Source organism: Natator depressus, chromosome 1, assembly GCF_965152275.1.
Source record: "Natator depressus isolate rNatDep1 chromosome 1, rNatDep2.hap1, whole genome shotgun sequence".
Classification (NCBI taxonomy): domain Eukaryota; kingdom Metazoa; phylum Chordata; order Testudines; family Cheloniidae; genus Natator; species Natator depressus.
The window spans coordinates 341538350-341560877 of NC_134234.1; the positions used below are offsets into that span (position 1 = coordinate 341538350).

At 42.8% G+C, this 22528-nt stretch overlaps 1 protein-coding gene across 1 annotated transcript in view; it reads left to right on the top strand.

The window, feature by feature from the left end:
* The first annotated feature begins 572 nt into the window (after positions 1-572).
* NET1 (neuroepithelial cell transforming 1) overlaps positions 573-22528 on the top strand; it is a 63758-nt gene continuing 41802 nt past the window's right edge. Inside the window, exon 1 of the mRNA XM_074942713.1 lies at positions 573-751. Within this exon, the coding sequence (XP_074798814.1) occupies positions 588-751 (164 nt within the window). The 5' untranslated portion in view covers positions 573-587. The remainder of the gene's footprint in view (positions 752-22528) is intronic.

Genomic DNA, 22528 nt, shown 5'->3' on the forward strand with positions numbered 1-22528 from the left:
CCGACCCAGGCTGGCTCCCAGCTGCACATTACATGCCCCTGATTCCCCACCCCGGCCCCCAATTCTCGTGGGCTCCAAAGCACAGGGGCTATTATCAAGCCCTTGGCCGAGAAGCAGCCCTGGTTGTGGGGCTGGTGGGGCAGCAGGATCATGGGTACCAGCCAGCTGAGGCAACGTGGGCAGGGTGAGGGAACGGCAGGGGGCAAGGAGACCTGAGCTGCCTCTCTCTGCCTCTGTTTCCCCACCCAGGTCTACAGGGGCGCACGGCGCATGTGCAGCACGGAGCTGCCCCTCCCCCGGCTTTCGGCACAAACAACCCCGCCCCGTAGCTGAGGGCTCCCCGCCTGGCCCCGCCCCCTCCCCGCCGCGGCGATCGCCGCCCTGCCTCTGGCCCGCCCTGCCGTCTCCTAGCAACCAGCGCCAGCGCTGATTGGCCCGGGGGGTGCCCGCCGCCATTTTCAAACCGCTGCGGTCCCGCCGCCGCCATTAACCAGTGCGGTGGAGCGGCCCGGCCTGGTCCCCTCCCCCCCCGCCCGCTCGCCCCTCCTCTGCCTCCCCCGGGGCTGCCCGGAGCCAGGCGGCTGGGCATGGCGAGCGGGTCCGGCCCCGCCTGCGGCCCGTGCGAGGACAAGCCCCCCAGGAGGAGACGGAGCAGGGCCAGCACCAGCGCCCGGCCCAGCCGCTCCCCCGCGGCGGAGACAGAGACCACCCCGGACGGGATCGGGGCGGCCTCGGCCTCCTCCTGCAGCCGGTAGGTGCAGCCGACCCCAGCGGCCTCCCTGGGGCCCGGGACCCCCGAGCGCCCCCCCCCATCAGTCCCCGGACCAGCGAGGGGGCCCCCCCTTTCCCGGTCACCGCCGGGCACGAGCCCCCTGGCTGCGGGGGCGCCCCGGATTAACCCCCCCCCCGCCGTTTAAACACCCCGGGGTTTTGGCACCGGCCCTCCCCGCGCTCCTCGGCCGCTGTCCCTGCTGCCCGGGCGCGCCGGGCCTTTCTCTTGCCCCATGAACAGCCGCTGGCCGCTTTGGAAGCGGATTGAAAAAGAAAAAGGCCGGAGATTGTTTCTGTGCAGGGATGAATCGTTTCCCGTGGCCCCCGCCATCTAAGGATAAATTCAGAGGTGTAGGCGGGCAGAGGAGGAAAGCTGGCAGAGGCTTTAAACGCAGGTCTAGCCTTTGCAGCTGGGTCCTGACCCAGGCTGGGTTTCTGTTTGTTGCTCTTAGGCATTGCTTGTTGTGCAATGCGGCGGAGAAATCCCAGCCATGGACTTGGACCCCCCCCCCCATTGTGCTCGGTGCTGTACAAATTTAACAAAAAGACGGAGGCTGCTGGAAAGGTGGCCAGCAAGGGAAAAGAAACTTTTTGCCTCTTCCTTTGTAAAAAAGGCATAAAAATACCTTAAAGGCGTTTTCCCCCCTGCCTCTGCTATTGAAAAATAGCACTACACTGTGAGGTGTTTACTACACTGTCTGGATGACACCATAGTTGGTTGGAGAACTAGAAGGATTATGCCATCTCAAACAGAAAGAAAGTGAAATCTGGATAGGAAGTGGTTTTATCTGGACTCTTAACATCTAGTGTCTCAGTCAAATAACTCCTTTGATAAGGATTCAGTGTCTCCATCCTTCCAATTACTAGCTGAGAAATCTCACCATTAACACTTGAAATCTGAGTCTTCCAGTGAAGTCAGGACTCTGAAAGTCTTCTTTCCTTTGGGGGGTGAGAGGGAAGTGACCTTTGACTTTTTAAATCAGCAGGTCCAGCTAACTTGCATCCCAGAGTTTTAAGAGAGATGGTTGAGGAACTTGCAGGACAATTATATTGGTTTTCAATAAGCATTCGAGCACTGGGGAAGTTCAAGAAGATACAAGAAAGCTACTGTGCCAGTTTTTAAAAAGGCAGGGCAGGTTTACCTGGCTAATAGACCTGTCAGCCTGACATTGATCATGGGCAAGATAAATGGAGCAGCTGATATGGGATCTGATTAATAAATAATTAAAGGAGGGTAATGTAATTCATGCAAATCAACATGGGGTTATGGAAAATCGATTCTGTCAAACCAACTTGATATCTTTTTATGAGATTACAAGTTTGGTTAATAAAGGCAATAGTGTTGATGTCATACTTGGACTTCTGGAAGGCATTTGACTTGGTATTGCATCTTTAATTGGCCAGCCTAAATCTAAATAAATAAAATATTGTTTAGAGAGTTATTTGAAAATGACCGGCTTTAGTAAGACACCTTCCACTCTGGATGGCACAACTGCTTATGCAAGCATTTTTAAGTTAATGTTAAAAACCTTATCTACAATAAGCTGGGGTGGGGTCAAATTGTAGCATAGATGGGGGATAATAATGCTGAAAGCTTTAGGTTGCTGTATAAGCTGATGGAACACCTACTTACTATTTGTATTATCATAATGCTGAGCAGCCCTTTCATGGACCAGGACCCCATTGTGCTAGTTACTGTACAAACAGAACGAAAAGTCTCAGCCCCAAACCGCTTACAATCGAAGACCAGAGACAACAGATGGATACAGGCAGACTGATAAGGGAGTACAAGGAAATAACGTGACTATTTTGTGGACAGACTGTGTCATCTTGTATTAGGCTCCAATCCTGCAGTTTGATCCATGCAGGTGCAGTCCTGTGCCCATGCAGACCCCAATCGGAATCAAAGGAAGTTCCATGTGGGGACAGAGTTCCAGCTGCAACGTTGCACCTGCATTTGGCATGATCATGTGCTAAGTAAACTCACACTTGATGCTTTTTGGTGAAAGATAAATGAATCATTAAGAAACCTGAAACCTGAAAAAAGTATCAGTTAACATTTCAAATGTCCTCTTATTCATAGTCAGTCATTCCCTGTCGTGCTGAGACCTAAATTACATAGCACTTGTATTGTAGCAATGCCCAGAGGTCCCAGTCAGAATCAGGCCACCATTGTGCTGTGTGCTGTACAAATACAGAGGGATTTGTTATGTAAGAAGACAAGACACATGCAATGGGTAGGGAAGAGAAAAAATAGTCAAATATATGCAATTTTATATATAGATATATTATAAATAAAGAGCAAATTGTCCTCAGTTGTTACCTGACTGATCATCATTAACTGGATGGGTTCTTATAGGCATCACTGTTAAGAAGTCAGCCTTGAGGAGGATTAGAAAGAAAACTGTAGTGACACATGGAATGCCCTCCCTGAACTGATCCATGAAGACAGAACAGTGTGGAGAAGAAACAGTTGTTTGTCAGCGTCTTAAGGCTGGCATCACTGATGTGAGTGGGACGTGATATGAGGCAAGTGCTCAAGTAAGGTGATGTGGAGCTATGAAGGAACTTTAAGCTTCATGTCCTCACCTTCATTTTGATGTGGTAAAACAGGAGGAGTAACAAGAATGATTCAAAGTAGCAAGTGTGTTAGATGTGGTCAGAGCAGCAGACAAAAAAAAAAATCTTAGCGGCTGCATTCTGCATGGACTGGGGAAGGATGATGTGGCTGCTAGGAAGGCCAGAGATGAAGGAGTTACTGTAATCATGATGGAAGATAAGGGCCTGGCTGTCTGTACAGAAAGAAAAGGATGAATTTTCAGGAGAGATGTGAATGAAGAATGTCCTTCCTGAACTAGTATGTGAAGTCACTGTCTTTTTTTCTCTTTTAAATCCCTCCCAAACACCACCTTCTGCGAGAAACTCTCCATTTAACTCTTATATTTATTCATTCTTCCCATTTATCTCATGCTTAAAAAAAATCTGTTATGTCGGACTGTGATTCATCATTAGCTTAGCAGCCAAGTAATAATGGTGGTGATGCCATTGTCTTTTTTCCTCCTCTTCTTCTTTTCCTTTCTCTTGTTGTGGCTTGTCTGAAATAAGTGTTTAAGCTCCTTGGGATAGATCTTTCCTTTTATATATATTGGGAGCTGCTACCAGCCATTTGGTGGTTGGTAAAATAATGAACAGTACACGGTTTTACTGAATTAGATAAAAGGAAAAACAAACTTGATTGTAACATTAACAAATAAATGGAACTTTCCACCTTGCTCCAACTTTGGAGAAAGTAGTTATGTAAGTGTACTGTATTAACATAATCAGTATTTTAAGTGCAGCTTTGCAAAAATTTAGACACATTTTAAAATCTTCTGTTACAGAGACACCTTACTGTATTATTTTTAAGAGAACACTTAACAAGAAGAGTAAATGTGAAATCCTAATTGGTTTTTAATTATTTCAGAGTCTGTTACTGCACCTGAGTAGTTTTGTGATTTTTATAATCTTTGTGTTTCCCTGTTACTGTAAGACCCACCCTTTTTGGCCTCCTTCCATTTTCTCCCTTGGTTCCGTCTTCCATTTTTGTTTTCCCCCTGCTCTCATGCACACTGGAAAACACAATCCCAACTATACATACAAAATGTTGCGGTCTTGATTAGCTGTTACCACTCCAGAAAGAGATCTTGGAGTCTTAGTGGCTAGTTCCCTGTTAACGTGCAGTGGCAGTCAAAAAAGCTAACAATATTAGGAAAGGGATAGATAAGAAAGCAAATATCCTGATGCCACTATATTAATCCTTGGTACACCCACACCTTGAACACTACATATCTCAAAGAAGATATTAGAATGGGCAAAAGTACAAAGAAGGGCAACAAATGATATGGGGTATAGAACAGCTTCCATAAGAGGAGAGATTAAAAAGACTGGACTGGTCAGTTTAGAAGATGACTGGGAAGGGGGAAGATATATATGATTTTACAGACCTGTCATGGTATGGAGAAAGTGAATATGGAAGTGTTATGTGAAGGGGTAAAGAACTAGGGCTCACCTGATGAAATTAATAGGCAGTAGGTTTATAAACAACAAAAAAAGTAATTTACACAACTTGTTGCTGGGGCAGTTGTGAAGGCCAAACTTACAACTGGGTTCAAAAATAATTAATGAGTTTGATGAATAGGTCCATCAATGGCTATTAGCCAACATGGTTAAGGACACAACCCTATGATCGGGGTGTCCCTAAGACTTTGGGACTGGGCAACAAGAGATGGATCACTCAAAATTGCCCTGTTCTGTTCATTCCCTCTGAAGCATCTGGCACTCTGTCAGAAGACAGGATACCAGGCTAGATGGACCATTGGTCAGACCAAGAATGCCTGTTCTTACATTCTGTTGTCCACATACAGTTGCGTAATCTGTTGCTCATGCTACAGTTAATAGTAATCTCAGGGCAAGCATGTTACTGATGGCTTGCAAAATACAGTATTACCATTTTATAATTGTGTGAAACTCAGGGTGGATAACAAGTGTTATCATTGCTGAAGCTAGATAATCTTAGTCCTATGAATTAAATGATAAACATAGGATCTTTCCCAAGTGCCAGTCTACACAGTTAAACCCAGAGTTCCTCCTGTAAAAGACTAGATATCCAGGCACCCCTTTCACTTACCTCAGAGGACCCTCAATATGTTCACAGGCAATTCCAAAAGGAAAGGACTTTCCAGTCCTAGATGTCTCTTGCTGAGTTAAACCCCAGATGCTGAGACAGGACAGGTTGAGCCCAAAGCAAATATAAAGATTAGGAGTGATGGGTATAATCGGTCCTGAGATCTCCAGTGGGTCATGCGCTAATACTGAGAAGGCCTCCCTCTTCCTCCTGCTTTCCACTTTATATAAGTGTTACAACTATTATTAAAAATCACTACTTCAACCCCCCAATTGTATCTGAGTGTCACCCTCTCCCTGGCCCCCTTCATTTAAAAAATACATCAGAATTTTTATTTTCAAAATCTGGTTAAAATTAATTTTGAGGTTGACAACTTATGGTCAGCCCTAACTACTATAATCTATTAAAATCATTTATGTAAAAAATGTGCTAGCTCAATGAGCCCTCCTCAAATTGTAATGTTAAAAGATGCTGCTTTTCTAATTATATACAGGACGGGAAAGACAAAAATCTTTAACTTTTGAGGTTAACTCAAGTTCTATAAATGTTGCAATGTCATGTACTGCATTAAGTATCTATAGTAGAACCTCAGTTTTAAACACTAATCTTACAAATGATGAGTTATGTGGAATATTTTTCCTCAGCAAGGGGGAGGAATCACACAATGAAATTGACATCAATGAAAACATGTTGACATCCCTTCATATTCCCATGCCTTCAGCACTTTGGAAATCACTTTGGAATGGTTTGAAGGACAAGAAGAAATCAATGCAGTGCACCATACTACAGTTTCATGCACCGTACCTACTGTACTTTAGCGATGTTCAGTTTTATTCGCTCTTTTACTTTTATGAACTCAGTCACCAATTGGGGATAGCTCAGTGGTTTGAGCATTGGCCTGCTAAACCCAGGGTTGTGAGTTCAATCCTTGAGGAGGCCATTTGGGATCTGGGGCAAAAATTGGGGATTGGTCCTGCTTTGAGCAGGGGGTTGGACTAGATGACCTCCTGAGGTCCCTTCCAACCCTGGTATTCTATGAAAATCTATGAAATTAGTTGGTGTAAAATAGGGGTTCTGCTGTGTTGTTTTTTTCTTTACAGTGGATACTGGTATTTATATATTTCCTCTGTTTCTGTTGTGCAGAAAAGCTTTTGCTTTGATTACTTTTGGTTTCAGTTTGTCAAGCAGGTGCAGAGAGAATTTCTTCATTTGGACGAGTTTATTCATAGGTGAGAAACTGAGAGTTAAGAATGCAGGAAGGCTTGTTTTCCTCTTCCAATCTAAAAATAAATGAATAAGTAGGGAGAGGATGAGATCTACTAATTCTAAAAACTTGGACATTGAGCCAGATTTTCAAAGATATTACACACTTAAAAATGCAGATAAATGCTTAGTGGGATTTTCAAGGCACCTAACCTTCTTAGGTACCTACTTGGATTTTCAAAAGTGCCTATCTGAAAGTCTGTTCCATGGCAATCAGAAACAATCTGTCACCTGTAGTAAGTGAGTTAATACTTTCTTTGTTTGATCCATTTTAAATGCAAAACTTGCCTTGATAAACAGAACATATGAAGGTACTTTCATTTTAATAAAAATTTTAAATGTGGTTTTGTACATATTTAATTGAATTCCAGTTTCCATCTAGATAAATCCTGAGTAAAAAAAGACAACTATTATCTGTAGTAAAAAAAAAAAAAAAAAGAAAATTCACTATTTTCTAACGTAGTAAATGTAAAACTTAAGACTGAATAAATGTATGTTAAGCTATATAATTGTTTAAATATATACATATACTGTAGCCACCTAGTTGGCAAAAAGTATTTAGTGTAAAGGCTATATTTGATGTACTTTTGTTATTTTCCAAAAAAAGTTTAAATGCAAAATAAGATTCAAATCAGTGATTTAAATCAAGGTTTCCTGTTTGTAAGCATGATTTTAAATGAACATCTTATTTAAATTACTTTGATTTAATTCACTGCACCCTGCTGTAACTCCCACTAAAGTTGATGGGAATTATGCTTGCTGACTGAGGATAGAACTTGGGCCTTGAAACTATAAATTTTGGATGGACATAGAACCATTCTAACTTTTACCATTACAAATGTAACAATTGTCAACAGCCATTATCATGATCATTTGATAGGGTTGTAAATATAAGTTTCTTGTTTTGACCTTGCAAACAGCAGTGACTTGCTTTAAATCAAGTCATTACTAAGATTTTAAAAGTAAAATAAAAAATCTAGGGGTGGAATCCTGACCCTCAGTGCAGTCAATGGCAAAATTTGTCAATGCTTTCAATGAAATCAAAATGTTACTGCATGTTGAAGTGAATGTAATACTAATTAAAGGTACCAGTCTATCTGACAACCCTGGAAACTGACTTGAGAAAGTTATCCTTAAAAATGTCAAGAGTTTAGTCCCCATTATGAATTCCTATAGGCAGCATTTGAATTTTATTGCTTGAGGTGAAGGCAGTTCTGTTCTCGGACCTCAGTTACCAGTTGGCTAATGTTACTTGTTGCCTCTTTTTCCCTTCATTCCCTTTCCTAATGGATCCTCCACTGTATTCTATACTTCCAGACTTGCATCAGCTTGAACCCTACACTAATCTGCTTCCTTGCTCTGTGTGAGAGGTAGTGAATATGCAGATTGTGGTAAGTGTCAAGCCACTGCATCATGGAAAGTTTGGAGGAAAGCGTAGGATCTGCACGGAAATGGAAAGTAGTGACAAGATAGCAATGAGATTAATATGTGGAAGGAAAGACGTTCTAGAAAGGAACATGATAGAGATGAACTAACATTATGAAGCAAAAGGGGTGGAGGAATAAAATTTGAAACTTGACAGAGTGGTACAGATGAAGGCACAATGACAAAGCAACTGAAGATAAGTTTAAAACAGCTGGGGGGGGCGGGAATTTAGGAAGGAAACATCTCACCGACAGTGTAAATACACATTGATGGAAGATTTCTTCTTGTGAAGACTAATGGAAATTAAGTACCTAAATTCTTTGTATGTTGATTCAGTTGCTTTGTCTCTTCACATTCTTGACCTCCCAAAAAGCAGTTAAAATTCACAGATAGCTTAATATAGGACAAACTACATGTTTATCTAGATTTCCCAAATGTGCCTTCAGTTTCAATTACTATTTGGACTATTATGGGAATTGTGTCCATGGTTGACATGAGAGTAGGATGTTTCAATCTGCAGGCACTACAAACTACATCTTGCAAAAACTGCAATGAGAAGCTGTCCTGCATCTACAGGTCCCATGCTCTTGAACAGTTCCTGGGAGGACCCCCTCAGTTTGCCAGAGCCCCTTAGGGTTACACTCTTTCACGGGTGTTTCACCACATCCTGGGACTGAACCCTGGAGCCTTCAGCACCCCTTCTTCAGTGTGAGCTCCGTTCAGCAAGTCCACCTGAGTTGGACACCTTTGTTCTTGTCCCTGGGCAACCATTGTCACCTGTCCCTCCTCCTCAGCCCTTTGTTCTCTGGCTGGTCAAACACAGCTGGCTTCCTGTGGAGGGGTGGGCCATCCATGGTCATCAGTTGCTAAGTACCAAATATCCAGGCACCTGGAGTGGCCATTGTCTTCTCAGACTCTCCGTGGGCAAGGGCCCTCAGGCCCCAGAGAAGCTAGGCATCAGCTACACCTCTATCTCTGGGTCTCTGTAAAGAGTAAACAACCTTTTTTCCCCACCATCTAGTTAACCATGCAGCACAGTATTCATACAAAATATTACAGAAAATTCCCACCCCTTCACAGAAGCATCCACACAACTCTATAACCCCACTTCTAATTTTGACATATTCTGGTAGCTGATGAACATATGAACCTTCAACTGAAGGCTAAGAAAGTTCACAATAAAAGGCTGAGCCCACCAGAAAAAAAGTTGACTTGACACTACTGATATTTCTAAGATTTAAAAAAAAAAAAAAAGTCCAACCTCCCCACCCCTTTTAGGCCTTTACACATCAAAACAAGCAAAAAGGGCATTAATTTAAGCTTTCTCTTAGCAAGCCACCTTTAACACGGGCAGCTTGTCACCTCAAAGTATGCTGCTGAGAGGGCTGCCTTGTATATTAGAGCAGCAGTTTCCCAATCCCTGACTCACTGGGGAAACTGAGGTAGTTTTAGGATTTCAGAAAATGATCTACACATAACCCCCTCCCCCCCACACACACTAAAAATGTGTGTATAAAGAGTACAGTATAAGGCATTTCAGAAAGTGAAAAGTGTGATGTCCCTAAAAACTGAATGGAACTAGAGTTAAAACTATGCATCAGGGAAGAATGTCCCATGGAAACTAAATTAAATTTATTCATAGATCACATCAGTAGGGCCCTGAGCAGATACAAAATTTGTATCCGCATCTGATCTGCAAAAATGGTCTGTGGATAGTCACATTTGCAGATGCAGATATCCCCAGATTTGCAGGGCTGTACACACCAATCCTTACATGAAATGAAATGGTTTCATCTCTGTTCAGTGGGAAAACATCCACAGAATAAAAATCACCATTGCAGTTGTCACTGGCTGTTGGTGGTGGAAGGGTGACCAGATGTCCTGATTTTATAGGGACGGAGGGTGGGGGGCTTTTTCTTATATAGGCACCTATTACCCCCCCATCCCTGTCCTGATTTTTTACACTTGCTATCTAGTCACCCTAGGTGGTGGTGACAGCCTCAATAAAGAGGACAAATCTTGAGTGGGCGTGGGGACTGATCTCTCCTTTCCCCCTTAGAGGTAGAAGAGACAGCTTGTAGAGATGTTGCCTTTTCCCTTTTCAACAAGTACCCCGTGCAGTATGGAAAATACTTTCCCTTGGCGTTAGTCAGAAAATATCATTGAAAAGTTAGAAATGCCAGTTAATTATCTTTGATGAACCAAAAGATGGCAAAGGTATAAACATCGGAAATCTCATCTCCCTCCAACTCCCTTCAATTTGCAGTTCTTGTTTTTCTTTTGAAAAGCGTTGTTTTTCTGTAATAGCTATAAACAGTTATTCAGAAACTTTTTAAAAAGCAAATAAAGTGTCCAAACTTATTCTCAGTGCATTAGAACATCAGACAAAAGCTTCTTGCACTCTGGCACTGGTGGAACATCTAATGGAGCAAATTATGGACACAGCAGCCCACCTCTGAGAGCTGGGTTGCTAAGTCTGTAATATTTTAACCTCAAGAACTGTTATCCAAAAGCCTTCAGTTGCTCTTAACTGTTGTAGTGGAGTGTAGGATGAGAGGCTGAGTTCTCAGGTAGTGGAGTTTTAAACCATTTAGGGCTTTAAAGATTGACATAAACAGATTGAATTGTACCTGAAAATGAACACCACTTGGGATCAAATATGATTTCCTGAACTCCCAGCCACTTGCCTTTGCTCAGGAAGTGGGCAGTAGTATTTTGTACCAGTTGTAACTTTCTGGTCGACTTCAACGGCAACCCTAAATGGAGCACATTGCAGTAGTCTAGCCAAGAGGTAACAGGCATAGATGATCAATTCAGCGGCCGGAGTGGATGCAGTCTTCTAATTTAGTCATGGATGTGCACTGTGGGCCAGTGCTACTACTTGAGAATCCAGTAGTCCCCAGTCTGGTAAACAGAAGACATACACCCTTAAATGTACAGAGGCAGTGCCTGCTATCGCTTGAACACTTCCCACCACGAACAAGCATAATCTCCATTTTATCTGGATTGAGTCACAAACAGTTCACCTTTCTCCCAGACCCTTTATCATGTGGGAGAGTACAGAGATTTTAGAATCTAAGTGGACATACAGCTGAATATCATCTGTATTCAGATATTGCCATGCAATATATCTCAACCTTCCCTAACGGTTTGAGGTGCAAATTGAGAGGGAAGGGTGGGATCACAAATATGAGGACTCTTGGGGTAGCAGCGCGGCTGTCTCTACCACATACACAATCTGTTCACAATGGATTTGCGTTTCTCTCTTTCCTCCCCCATCATTTTTCCACCCCTTGCTGGAACCTCAGAGAATGCCCCCTTATTACTGCTCTTAGTGCTACACCTCCTGCATTAGAGTAGCACCTGTCAGTCCCTGTCTCAACCATGAATGTTGTGGGGCTGAAATGCCAAAATATCTGATTTGGAAGTTAAACATTTAAAAAAACCAACCCTACTGAAAAGACATATTTGAAAAAGTACACTCTGTATACTGTCATGCTACATCACTCTGATTATATTCATAAACAAAAAACAATATAACTAAAACGGGAGGGGAGACTATGGTGTGACTAGAATATAGGGAATCTCAGAATAGGCAATTTGGGTCTTTTTGTTAAGACTCACATTTTTAAAGTTACTTTAGGAAAGGTGCTTGCTGTGAATTTTTAGCCACTGTATAAGGGAGGGAATGCAGTTAAATTTTATTCCTCTGGGTGTCAGTATAAGATAGCAATTTTGATATTTTAGGGTAGAGTTAAAAAAAGTAGAAACTTAAGTGTTTTATTTCTCATGTTTGCTTGTACTTTGAGCCCAGTATTTATATTAAAAATCCAGCAGTTGGACTACATGTAGATTTCATTTTATTTTACTAATAAGGGGTGGTGTGTAACTCATTTTTCCCAGTGTAAAAACAAAAATAGCTTCTTGAACATAGTGAGCTGTAGCTCACGAAAGCTCATGCTCAAATAAATTGGTTAGTCTCTAAGGTGCCACAAGTACTCCTTTTCTTTTTGCGAATACAGACTAACAAGGCTGTTACTCTGAAACCTGTTCTTGAACATAGTAGGGTGATATTTCCCTCCCCCCGTTGTATGATTATTCCTTTCATGAGAGTCCTCTCTTCTGATCAGTCTCCTTCTAACCCACACATGCTAAACCCGGTTAAAGGTGATTTGCAAAGGAAACCTGAAAATTGAGCCAAGCATAGAAATACATGTTAATCACCCTAGGCACTTTTGTGTGTGTGGGCTGGGGGAGGAATGTAGCCAGGCATGGGGTGGTAATCATCACATAAGTCTAAACTTTAGCATACAAAGAAAATCTGTACATTCTGCTGGGTGGTTCCAGGTTCACTGCAGATACTCCAGAATGCATCGTTCTGGTTGTGGCATTGAAGAGAGTACAAAACTCTTCTATTGCATAATCCAGCACATAAGGTTACAATCGAGTTGAATTGTTTTTGCAAACGTGATAGTCTTCATGGTGGTATTGTTTTGTTTTGTTTGTAATTATAGCCACTTTTTGGTCAGTTAGGGCACTCAGTGCATGTTACTGTGTTTGCTCAGTTTACATCTGAGGGTCCCAAAATGTGAGATTTTCACAAGAGCCCAAGTGACTTTCAGTGGGTATTGTGTTCCTGAGTCACTTGAGCTCTTCAGACGATTCCATCCAAATTTCTTTAAAGCATTAACTAAGAGCCCATCCTGTGAGCCCTGTGTGTATGGCATTTCCTCTGCATTAGGAGCTTTGCATGCTCTGTGTGTACGGGATGGGGCCCAAAGCCTACAAACACCCTTGTGAGACAGGTAATATTATTATACTCATTTTACAGATGGGGAAACAGATCCCGAGAGATTAGTAACTGAACTGGGGATAATGCAGTCTGACTGTCGGTATAGTGCGCTAATGGCTATTCAACATGGCCTTTACTTCCTCACCTAAGTGGTTGAATTTATTACTGTTTGCAGTTAAGCAGCTGCCACTCTCCACCCTAGATATGACTGTGTTTTTATATTAAATAAAGTGATTACAAGTCACACGCAAAGAATGTACTTTGTAAACCTTTGAGGAAAAAAGTTGCTGTGTGTAGTAGATATGTATTTTATGACCACACAATACTGCAAAATGTGTTCTCTTCCGGTACTATATTAAAACCTGTATTTTTCTAAAACTGTAGCTTTATGTATATTAGAGAGCCACGCTGGGTGAAGTAATATCTTTTATTGGTTCAACGTGTGTGGGTGAAAGACCAGCTTTTGAGCTGCACGGAGCTTTAGGTATGTGGCATTTTGTATTATTATTTAAGCTTTGACCTAATTTGTAGTGCAGTTCCAGTACAATTTGTAAAAGAACCTCAGTGCAGTGCTCTTCCCTCGGTTTATTCAGATTTTGTCTTTAACTTGATTACTGCATATGAATGTGTGTACAGCGTACTGTATATTGCATTTTATATGATCATCATAAGACTCTATTGCAGTATTAGTACATATGCACCAGGGGGCGGAGTTGAGGTTGCTCTGGGCCCCTAGTGCATTTTCATCCCTGGAGATAATTGTTTGTGATGTTTAGATTAGAAGACAAAGTGAAATCCTTTTGTATTAACGCACCAGAAATATTCTCTCAAGCTTGAATAACCTCTAGTAGAACAAAGCAAGGTGAATTTTTCAAAAGGGCTTTCTGTGCTCACAACTAGTGGAATCTCTCTTCTTGTTTCTGTAAGCCAGGTTCTTTTATTAATGGAGTGGTGGAGCTTCCTCCAACCCTAAAAACACCCCAAAAACAACTCAACCCTTTTTATTCAAAATAACTGAAAATACCTGTGAAGCTTTTATTACATGAAATACCTGCTCTGTGATTCTACTGGAATGTCAATTTCCAAATCTCACTATTACTTCTGTAACACTTATAAAACTCTTACCTATCTCTCCTTTAAAAATTGGAAGTCAAATCCTACTGAGGAAAATAGAAAGGAACATAACGTTGGCAAGTTAAGTGCAAAAGTATAATTAGGCAGGCAAAAAAACAATGTGAAGAGCAACTGGCAAAAGACACAAACTAACAGCAAAATAAAATAAATAAATACATCAGAGCAGGAAGCCTGCCAAACAATCAGTGGTGCCACTGGATGATTAAAGTGCTAAAGGAGTATCAAGGAAGACTAGGCCGGACTACGCCATTGCATAGAAGCTAAATGAATTCTTTGCAAGGTGTTCACTGCAGAGGCTGTGAGGGAGGTTCCCACACTTGTGCTTTTCTTTTCAGGTGACACAAGTGGGGAACTGTTCCAGATCAAGGTGTCAGAGGACGTTTTGGAACAAATGGATAAAGTAAACAGTTATAAGTATTCACCCAAGAGTTCTGAAGGAACTCCAATGTGAAATTGCAGAACTACTAACTGTGGAAATGTACCTTATCTCTTAAATCAGGCTCTATACCAGATGACTGGAGGGTAGCTAATGTAACTCTGATTTTTAAAAGAGGCTCCAGAGGCAATCCTGTTCATTACAGGCCGGTAAGCTTAACTTCAGTATCAGGCAAGGTGGTTGAAATTATAGTACGGAACAGAATTATCAGATACATAGATGAACACAATATGTTCAGAAGAGGCAACGTGGCTTTTATAAAGGGAAATCATGCCTCACCAGTCTATTAGAATTATCTGAGGGGGTCAACAAACATCTGGACAAGGCTGATCCCAGTGGATATACTGTACTTGGACTTTAAGAAAGCCTTTGCCAAGGTGTTGGAATTATTATTTATGCAGGATATTATCATGACATTAATTTAACCGTAAATTCCTTTATTAAATCCAAAGGCCAAATTGTATTTATACAATTGCTCTAAACATGCCTAAAAAGCCTAAATAATAAGCAATTTACTACATCCAAACTATAACAAAACATTTATTAGCATTTGATCAAGATACTTGCAAACAGGCTAAACCCACCAGGGGTGCTTAGACCCATATTAGTCAGCTCCAGTGTGGTCAGGAAGGTATTAGCAATGAACCCTTTAAGCATTTACTTCTTTATATCCTTTAACAAACAAGTGATGTCATTCCCAGTTACTATCTTCAGCTAAAAACCAATTTGAGACCATTCACCCTTATTTCCAGTCTTAATCCAGATAAGATTTATAACCTCCTTTCTCCCCAGGCCTTTCTTCCCTATCTCTTCTCCTCCTTGCTGACCAACTGTTTTTCCTCTGCACCTGGATTCACATAGGCCCTAATCTTTGAAATAACCCTGTGGGGGTGGGACGATCCATGTTGGCTCTTTTTAAGGCAGATTCTCTGTCTTATTTAAAAACATCTGCAGTCACCCCTATCAGAGAGAGGCCTTCTTTTTAGAAATGCTCCTTATTTCATTAGTCATTCTTTGAACCAGACATCCTTCCTACTTCATTCCTTCTGGCCCTATAACTCTTTATTTTCAAGGCCTTTCTTTTACTTGCTAGTTAGGACCTTTCTTAACAACACATATTTCTTTAACCAAACTTAAGCTAACTTCAATTATCTAATTCTGGGCAAGAAAATGGCAGATGAAATTCAGTGTTGATAAATGCAAACTTATGCATGTTGGAAAACATAATCCCCACTATACATACAAAACGATGGGGTCTAAATTAGCTGTTACCACTCAAGAAAGAGGTCTTGGAGTCACTGTGGATAGTTCTCTGAAAACATCTGCTCAGTGTGCAATGGCAGTCAAAAAAGCGAACAAAAAAGCTAACATAGGAACCATTAAGAAAGGGATACTTAATACGACAATGCCACTATATAAAGCCGTGGTACTCCCACACCTTGAATACTGTGTGCAGTTCTGGTTGCCCCATCTCAAAAAAGATATATTAGAATTGTATAAAGTACAGAGAAGGGCAACAAAAATGATTAAGGATCTGGAACAGCTTCTATATGAGGAGAGATTAAAAAGACTGGGACTGTTCCGCTTGGAAAAGAGACGACTGAGAGGTGAGGTGAGATGATAGAAGTGTTTGTCACGTTGTGGAGAAAGTGAATAAGGAAGTGTTATTTACCCCTTCACATAACTCAACAACCCGGGGTCACCAATGAAATTAATAGGTAGCAGATTCAGAACAAACATGAGAAAGCACTTCTTCACACAATGAACAGACAACCTGTAGAACTTGTTGCCGGGGACATTGTGAAGGCCAAAAGTATAACTGGGTTCAAAAAAGAATTAGATTAGTTCTTGAAATATAGATGCATTAATGGCTATTAGCCAAGATAGTCAGGGACAACAACCCCATGCTCTGGGTGTCTCTAAACCTCCGACTGCTAGAAGCTGGGACTTGACAATGGGATGGATCACTACATAAATTGCCCTCTTCTGTTCCGTCCCTCTGAAGCACTTGGTGGCCACTGTCAGAGAAGACAGGAGACTGGGCTAGATGGACCATTGGTCTGACTCAGTAAGGCAATTCTTATAATCTCTCCAGACAGCTAAAACTCTTGTCCAATCCCTCCTCATTTCCCATCATGATTACTGCAGCCACCTCGTCTCTAGCCTCCCAAACAGCCATGTTGCTTTCTGTTTATACAAAATGATCTTGGCAGCTGTATCTTACTTGCTCATCACCCCAGTCTCTGAATGCTTCCACTGACTCCCCACTTTATCTTAAATAGTTCAAGATTCTTGTCCTAAACTTTCAGCCCCTTCACTACTCTGCTTCTTCATATTTTCGTTGTTTGCAAAATCTTCGTTATGGTCAGGTGTAGCAATGACAACTAGCTGCGCCCACGCCAAGTTCAGGACAGGAATAGTAGATGAATGAAGTGAGCGCTGAGGAGAATGAAACTTCTAGGCATGTACAAGGAGGAAGGCTATTTTGGGAGCGAAGGGCAGCATGAAGACACAGTCACAAGTGAAATGAGGAGACTCCAATCTTGTCTAAGCACAAAAATTGCATCAGTTGCACAAAAATCTGTCGTAAACCAGTTGAATAAAAACAGTGCAAACCCTGTGTGTGGAGACACACAGGACTGATACTGGCTTAATGATCTAGCACAGGGGTGGGCAAACTATGGCCCGTGGGCTGGATCTGGCCCCTCGGGGCTTTGGATCTGGCCCGCGGGATTGCCACCCCTGTGGCGCAGCGCCGTTCCGGGAAGCAGCCACACCACGTCCCTGCAGCCCCTGGGGGTGGGGGTGGGGCAGCAGAGAGCTCCGCACGCTGCTCTTGCCTGTGGGTATCTCCCCCAAAACTTCCATTGGCCAGGAATGGGTTACCGTGGCCAATGGGAGCTTTTGGGGGAGGTACCCACAGGAGAGGGAAACAGGCAGAGCCCTCTGCACCCCACCCCCAAGGGCTGTGCAGGGACATGGTACTGGCCGCTTCCTGGAGCAGTGCGGGGCTGGGGCAGGCAGGCAGGGAGCCTGCCCTCGCCCCAGTGCACACAGCTGCCACCCCAGAGCCACTCTAGGTAAGCGGCGCTGGGCCAGAGCCTGAACACCTTCTTCACCCCACCTCCCTGCCCTGAGCCCCCTGCTGCACCCTGCACCCCCGTGCACCCCAACTCCCTGCCATGAGCCCCCTGCCTCATCCCACACTCCTCCTGCACCTCTACCCCCTGACTTGAGCCCCCTTCTGCACTCCACACCCCTCCTGCACCCTAACCCCCTTCCGTGAGCCCCCTCATACACCTCACACCCCTCCTCTGCCCCAAACCCTTGCCCTGAGCCCCTTCATGCACACCGCATCCCCTCCCATACCCCGCACTCCGCCCCCGCACCCCAACCCCCTGCCCCTGCCCTGCAAGCAATTTCCCCACCTAGATGTGGCCCACGGGCCAAAAAGTTTGCCCACCCCGATCTAGCATATCTGTCAACAGTGACTATCTGACATCATCAGTTGTTTAATTGCTGACGTGCAGAACTGCCTAGAAACCCAGCAGTACGAGGAGGGTGCTTGCTTACCTTGTGTTTGGTAAGAAAATAACTTAAAAGGGGCTGCCCTAATAGAAAGGAAACATAATACAATAGAAATACTTTTTTTGTAAGGCCAAGGTACATCTTTAATTCATCAGATTTTTAAAATATGAGGTCACTGAGTGCTGCCATGCCACCCACGCTCTAAAGTCTGTTTATCGTAACATCTTTTTCTTGCATTGTATAGACATTGCGCTTAACAGCCCCACCCAGCAATAGTTTTCTGCCCAACCTCCAATCCTCAGGCATGTATTCTCCTTGGCCTTCCATAGTATCTTCTGATTTTCGGTCCCCCTGCTCGATTTAGTTTATGAGCCCCTAATATTTTTCTACTACGCTTTCCTTAATCCACCTGCCCAAATAAAATCCCAGTTCTGTGCACAAGTCCCGTTCTCTCTAGCCTCCAAAGCAATCTGGATGTTCTTTTTCCAGCCTCTCACAGGATCAGAAGGTGAATTTTGCTTTCCCAGCAGGATGAGGAAGATGGATGGCGCTGCACAGCAGCAACCTGTGTGCCTCCTAATTAGGAAAGGATGGTGACATGACCCTTCCTCTCCCCTTCCAGCTGAATGTCACTGTGTACACAGAATCAATGACCACTCAGTGCAAATAAATACTGTTTGATTGCTTTAGATCCAAGCAATTCTGTGTTTGTTTTTATACTGTGTTCTTGCTATCGTTTTGCAGCAAAGGGCAATGAGGGTTGTCTAAATACGAAAGTTATTCCGTTTTAACTATACCAGTACTGTTAAAGCTGCACGACCTCCCTAGCGTGGATGCAGTTATACTGGTATAGTTTATTCCTGTACAACAAAGGGAATAAGCCACAGTGTGTCAGATCCCTTACATCAGTTTAACTGCAGCCACACTGGGGTTGTACTAGTACCTCTTTCTTTATACTCATACCACTCCCAGAAATAGTTCTACCAGTGCAAAATCTGTGTTGACCAGGCCTTAAATAAGAGAAATTCTGCACCAACCAACTTTAAAAGCGTATCTTTTGTCAACTGGTCTCTTGTGATGGCCTCTAATGTTTTTTTGGATCAAAATTTGTTCCCACAAGAACTCAAAATAGCTATCTAGCTTTGAATCTAAACATTCTCAGTGGGATAGCACTTGGAGTGGAAATCTTGCTCTCATGCATTCGGAGCACATTGAATTATTTGGTCCTTGTTACTCTCCCATGAGAGCATTCAATATAGGTATTTGAGGCTTAAGTGGAGAAAGTGACATTAAAGTACAACTAATGTCAGCTAGTTCTGGAATATGCTTTTTGTTCTCTGACTGGAAACTTTCTCCTAGTTTGAAATTCATTTGAAACACTGAATGGGTTTTAAGGCTATGTCTATGCTACAAACTTTTGGTGATGCAAATTATGTTGGCACCCAGCCGTCAAAGTCTGTGTGTTGCTTGTGTGCATGCACACTTTGCTGTCTGCATTGGTGCTGTGTATACTCGCCAGGAATGCTGAAGACAGCATGGTCAGATGGTCCATTGCACACAGCAAGAGAGAGCTGGTATATGTGATCGCCAGGGTGGGCAGTCAGGAAAAGGCATTTCAAAAATATCTGGCAGGTTTAAAGAAAGGGGGAGGAGGCTTCTGGTCTCCGTGACCACTGGGCAATGGAGTCTACAGTTGTGACCAGAACGGTCTCTGTTGCAGGGAATGGAGCATGTGTGGGGCAGCTGCTGGAGGACTGTTAGGGTTGACACAGATCACACAGTGTCTACAATTGCGCTGTATCAGCCTCAGCAGGGCGACCACGGCTCCTCTCTATTTGGAGAGGTGGTTTTACTGAGTCACCGTAATGGAGCACTTACATCGGTTGGAGACCAATTGGAGCATGTAGACATGTACAAATAGGTCTATGCCAGATGACTTACGGCAACATAACTTTGTAGTGTAGACCAGGCCTCAATGGCATAAATGCCATTTTTTCTCTAAAAAATCTCTTCATAAACTTTTAATAGGAAAGTCTTTGCATCTGGGATGTGGCTGGAATTTTTCCTTGGGAGTCCTGCATTGTTGACAGATATCTCTAAAGCATTCTTTGTCTACACAATTGGCAGAAAAGTGGATCCAGAGTAGATCTGATTTAATGGGTAAGGGCGGGGGGGAGGAGTTAATGTTGGGAGTCAGGGTCATTTTTAGCCATTATCCCATGTTATAACTGAATGTTTATGCACTGCATACAAACCTGATTGACAGTCTTGTCTGGTGCACAAAAGCCTGCTTGATTTAGGGGCTGAGCACACATAAAACCTCCTTCTTCAGGAGCTACACTTGTCAGAAATTATCCTGCAACAGAGAAGAGTGCATATGTGGCTGCTAACAAATGAAATATTCTCTGTCAGCAGCTGTGCTTCTACTCCCCACAGGTCCACCCCCTGCTGACTAATCCCCACCACCAATTAAGCATTAAAAAAACAAGAGGAAACTACTGCACAAATAATTTCGTTTGTTACACATCCAACATTCCTGGTACATGGTTAAACACTCAAGTCTAGTAATGCCAGGTATAGTTGCAATTTTAATTCTTCTCCCATGTGCATCATACACTTTTATATTCGCATACTGTTTCTCAATTACAAAACAATATCTACAGCCTGAGAACTGGAGCGCTCCTCCTATGGATCTTTTCTCACCTCTCTCCTTGAAGACCTAAAGAGGATATCCAGGAGCAAAGATCTGCTATTGCTCATCTTCCAAGATATGCATGGACTGAGACAAGGCCTAATGCACAGCCTAGGAAATGACTGTGCACTGGCATGGGATGCCAGACCTGAGGAGGCCCTATGCCAAACAAGTTGCCAAACAAGCTAGGGACACCGTTCCTGCTCATCCTGGCTAATAGCCATTGATGGACCTATCCTCCATTAATTCATCTAGTTCTTTTTTGAACCCTGTTATGGTCTTGGCCTTCACAACATCCTCTGGCAAGGATTTCCACAGGCTGTGTGTTGTGTGAAGAAATACTTCCTTTCATTTGTTTTAAACCTGCTGCCTATTAATTTCATTTGGTGACCCCTAGTTCTTGTGTTATGAGAAGTACTAAACAACACTTCCTTATCTACTTTCTCTACACCAGTCATGATTTTATAGACATAAATCATATTTCCCCTTAGCTGTCTCTTTTCTAAGATGAAAAGACAGTCTTATTAATCTCTCCTCATACGGAAGCCGTTCCATACCCCTAATAATTTTTGTTGCCTTTTTCTGAACCTTTTCCAATTCCAATATATCTTTTTTGAGATGGGGCAGCCACATCTGCACACAATATTCAAGATGTGGGTTTACCATGGATTTATATAGAGGCAACATTATATTTTCTGTCCTATTTTCTATCCTCTTCTTAATTATTCCCAGCATTGTGTTCACTTTTTTGACTGCCGCTGCACATTGAGTGGATGTTTTCAGAGAACTATCCATGACTCCAAGATCTCTTTCTTGAGTGGTAACAGCTAATTTATACCCCATCATTTGAAGCTCCAGATGGGTTTTAGTGGTGTCTCTCTGGTTGCTGGTCTGATAAGACCTGGAATTCACAGGTTACCCATGACATCTATGCATCCACTGTTTCCGTACAACCATAGACTCTCTAGAATGTTTGTCTTAGAAAATGAAGAAGAAAATCTGAGCTCTCCTGCCAGAGAAGAAGTCGGAGATGTGTTCCTTTGGTTTTGAAGGAGCTCCAGAACAGTATCCTTACAACCTATTCACTCATCAAATATATTTTTCCCAGAGCAGAGTGCGCTACAAAACATGCCAGATGAGGTGCTGCAACAACTGTAAGCCAAAAAAACTGCCCTTGTGCACCAAACACAGTAGTTCACTCACAACTTTGGAGCAACCAGAATAGTTTAAGGGATTTTGGGGGGGGAGGAGTGGACTGCTGAAAATACTACTGGAAATTCATTATCATCTTTTTCCTTTGTAGAGAGGCTAGAAGCCACATCCTAGCAACAATTGTTAGGGAGTATCGCGTTTACTAAATCTTGGCTTGGAATAGATATCCCATTGGGGAGGGAAGCCTGAAGGGAAACTGGAAGGAAGATCCTTGGACCATAGCGGAAGTCTGCAGTGAAAAGATATGAGACTCTAAGGGCTTGTCTTCATTATGTGCTAAATCGGTGCCGCTGCGATCAATGCAGTGGCGTCGATTTAGCGGGTCTGGTGAAGATGTGATAAGTCAATGGAAGACAGTCTCCTGCCGACATAGCAAGGTGTAGACACCACTGTAAATTGATCTAAGCTATATCGACTTCAATTACATAATTTAACTAGCGTAACTGAAGTCGACTTACCTCATTAGTGTAGATAAGGCCTTAGTGATGAAATTGTGGTCAGTGTATGGGGATTGCCATATTTATTGGGGAAAGATGGCCAAGTCACAGCTATGTGGAGGTCAATTTTGCAATTATCCAAGGATAGCAGTGTCTGGTTAATCTACTCTGGCCT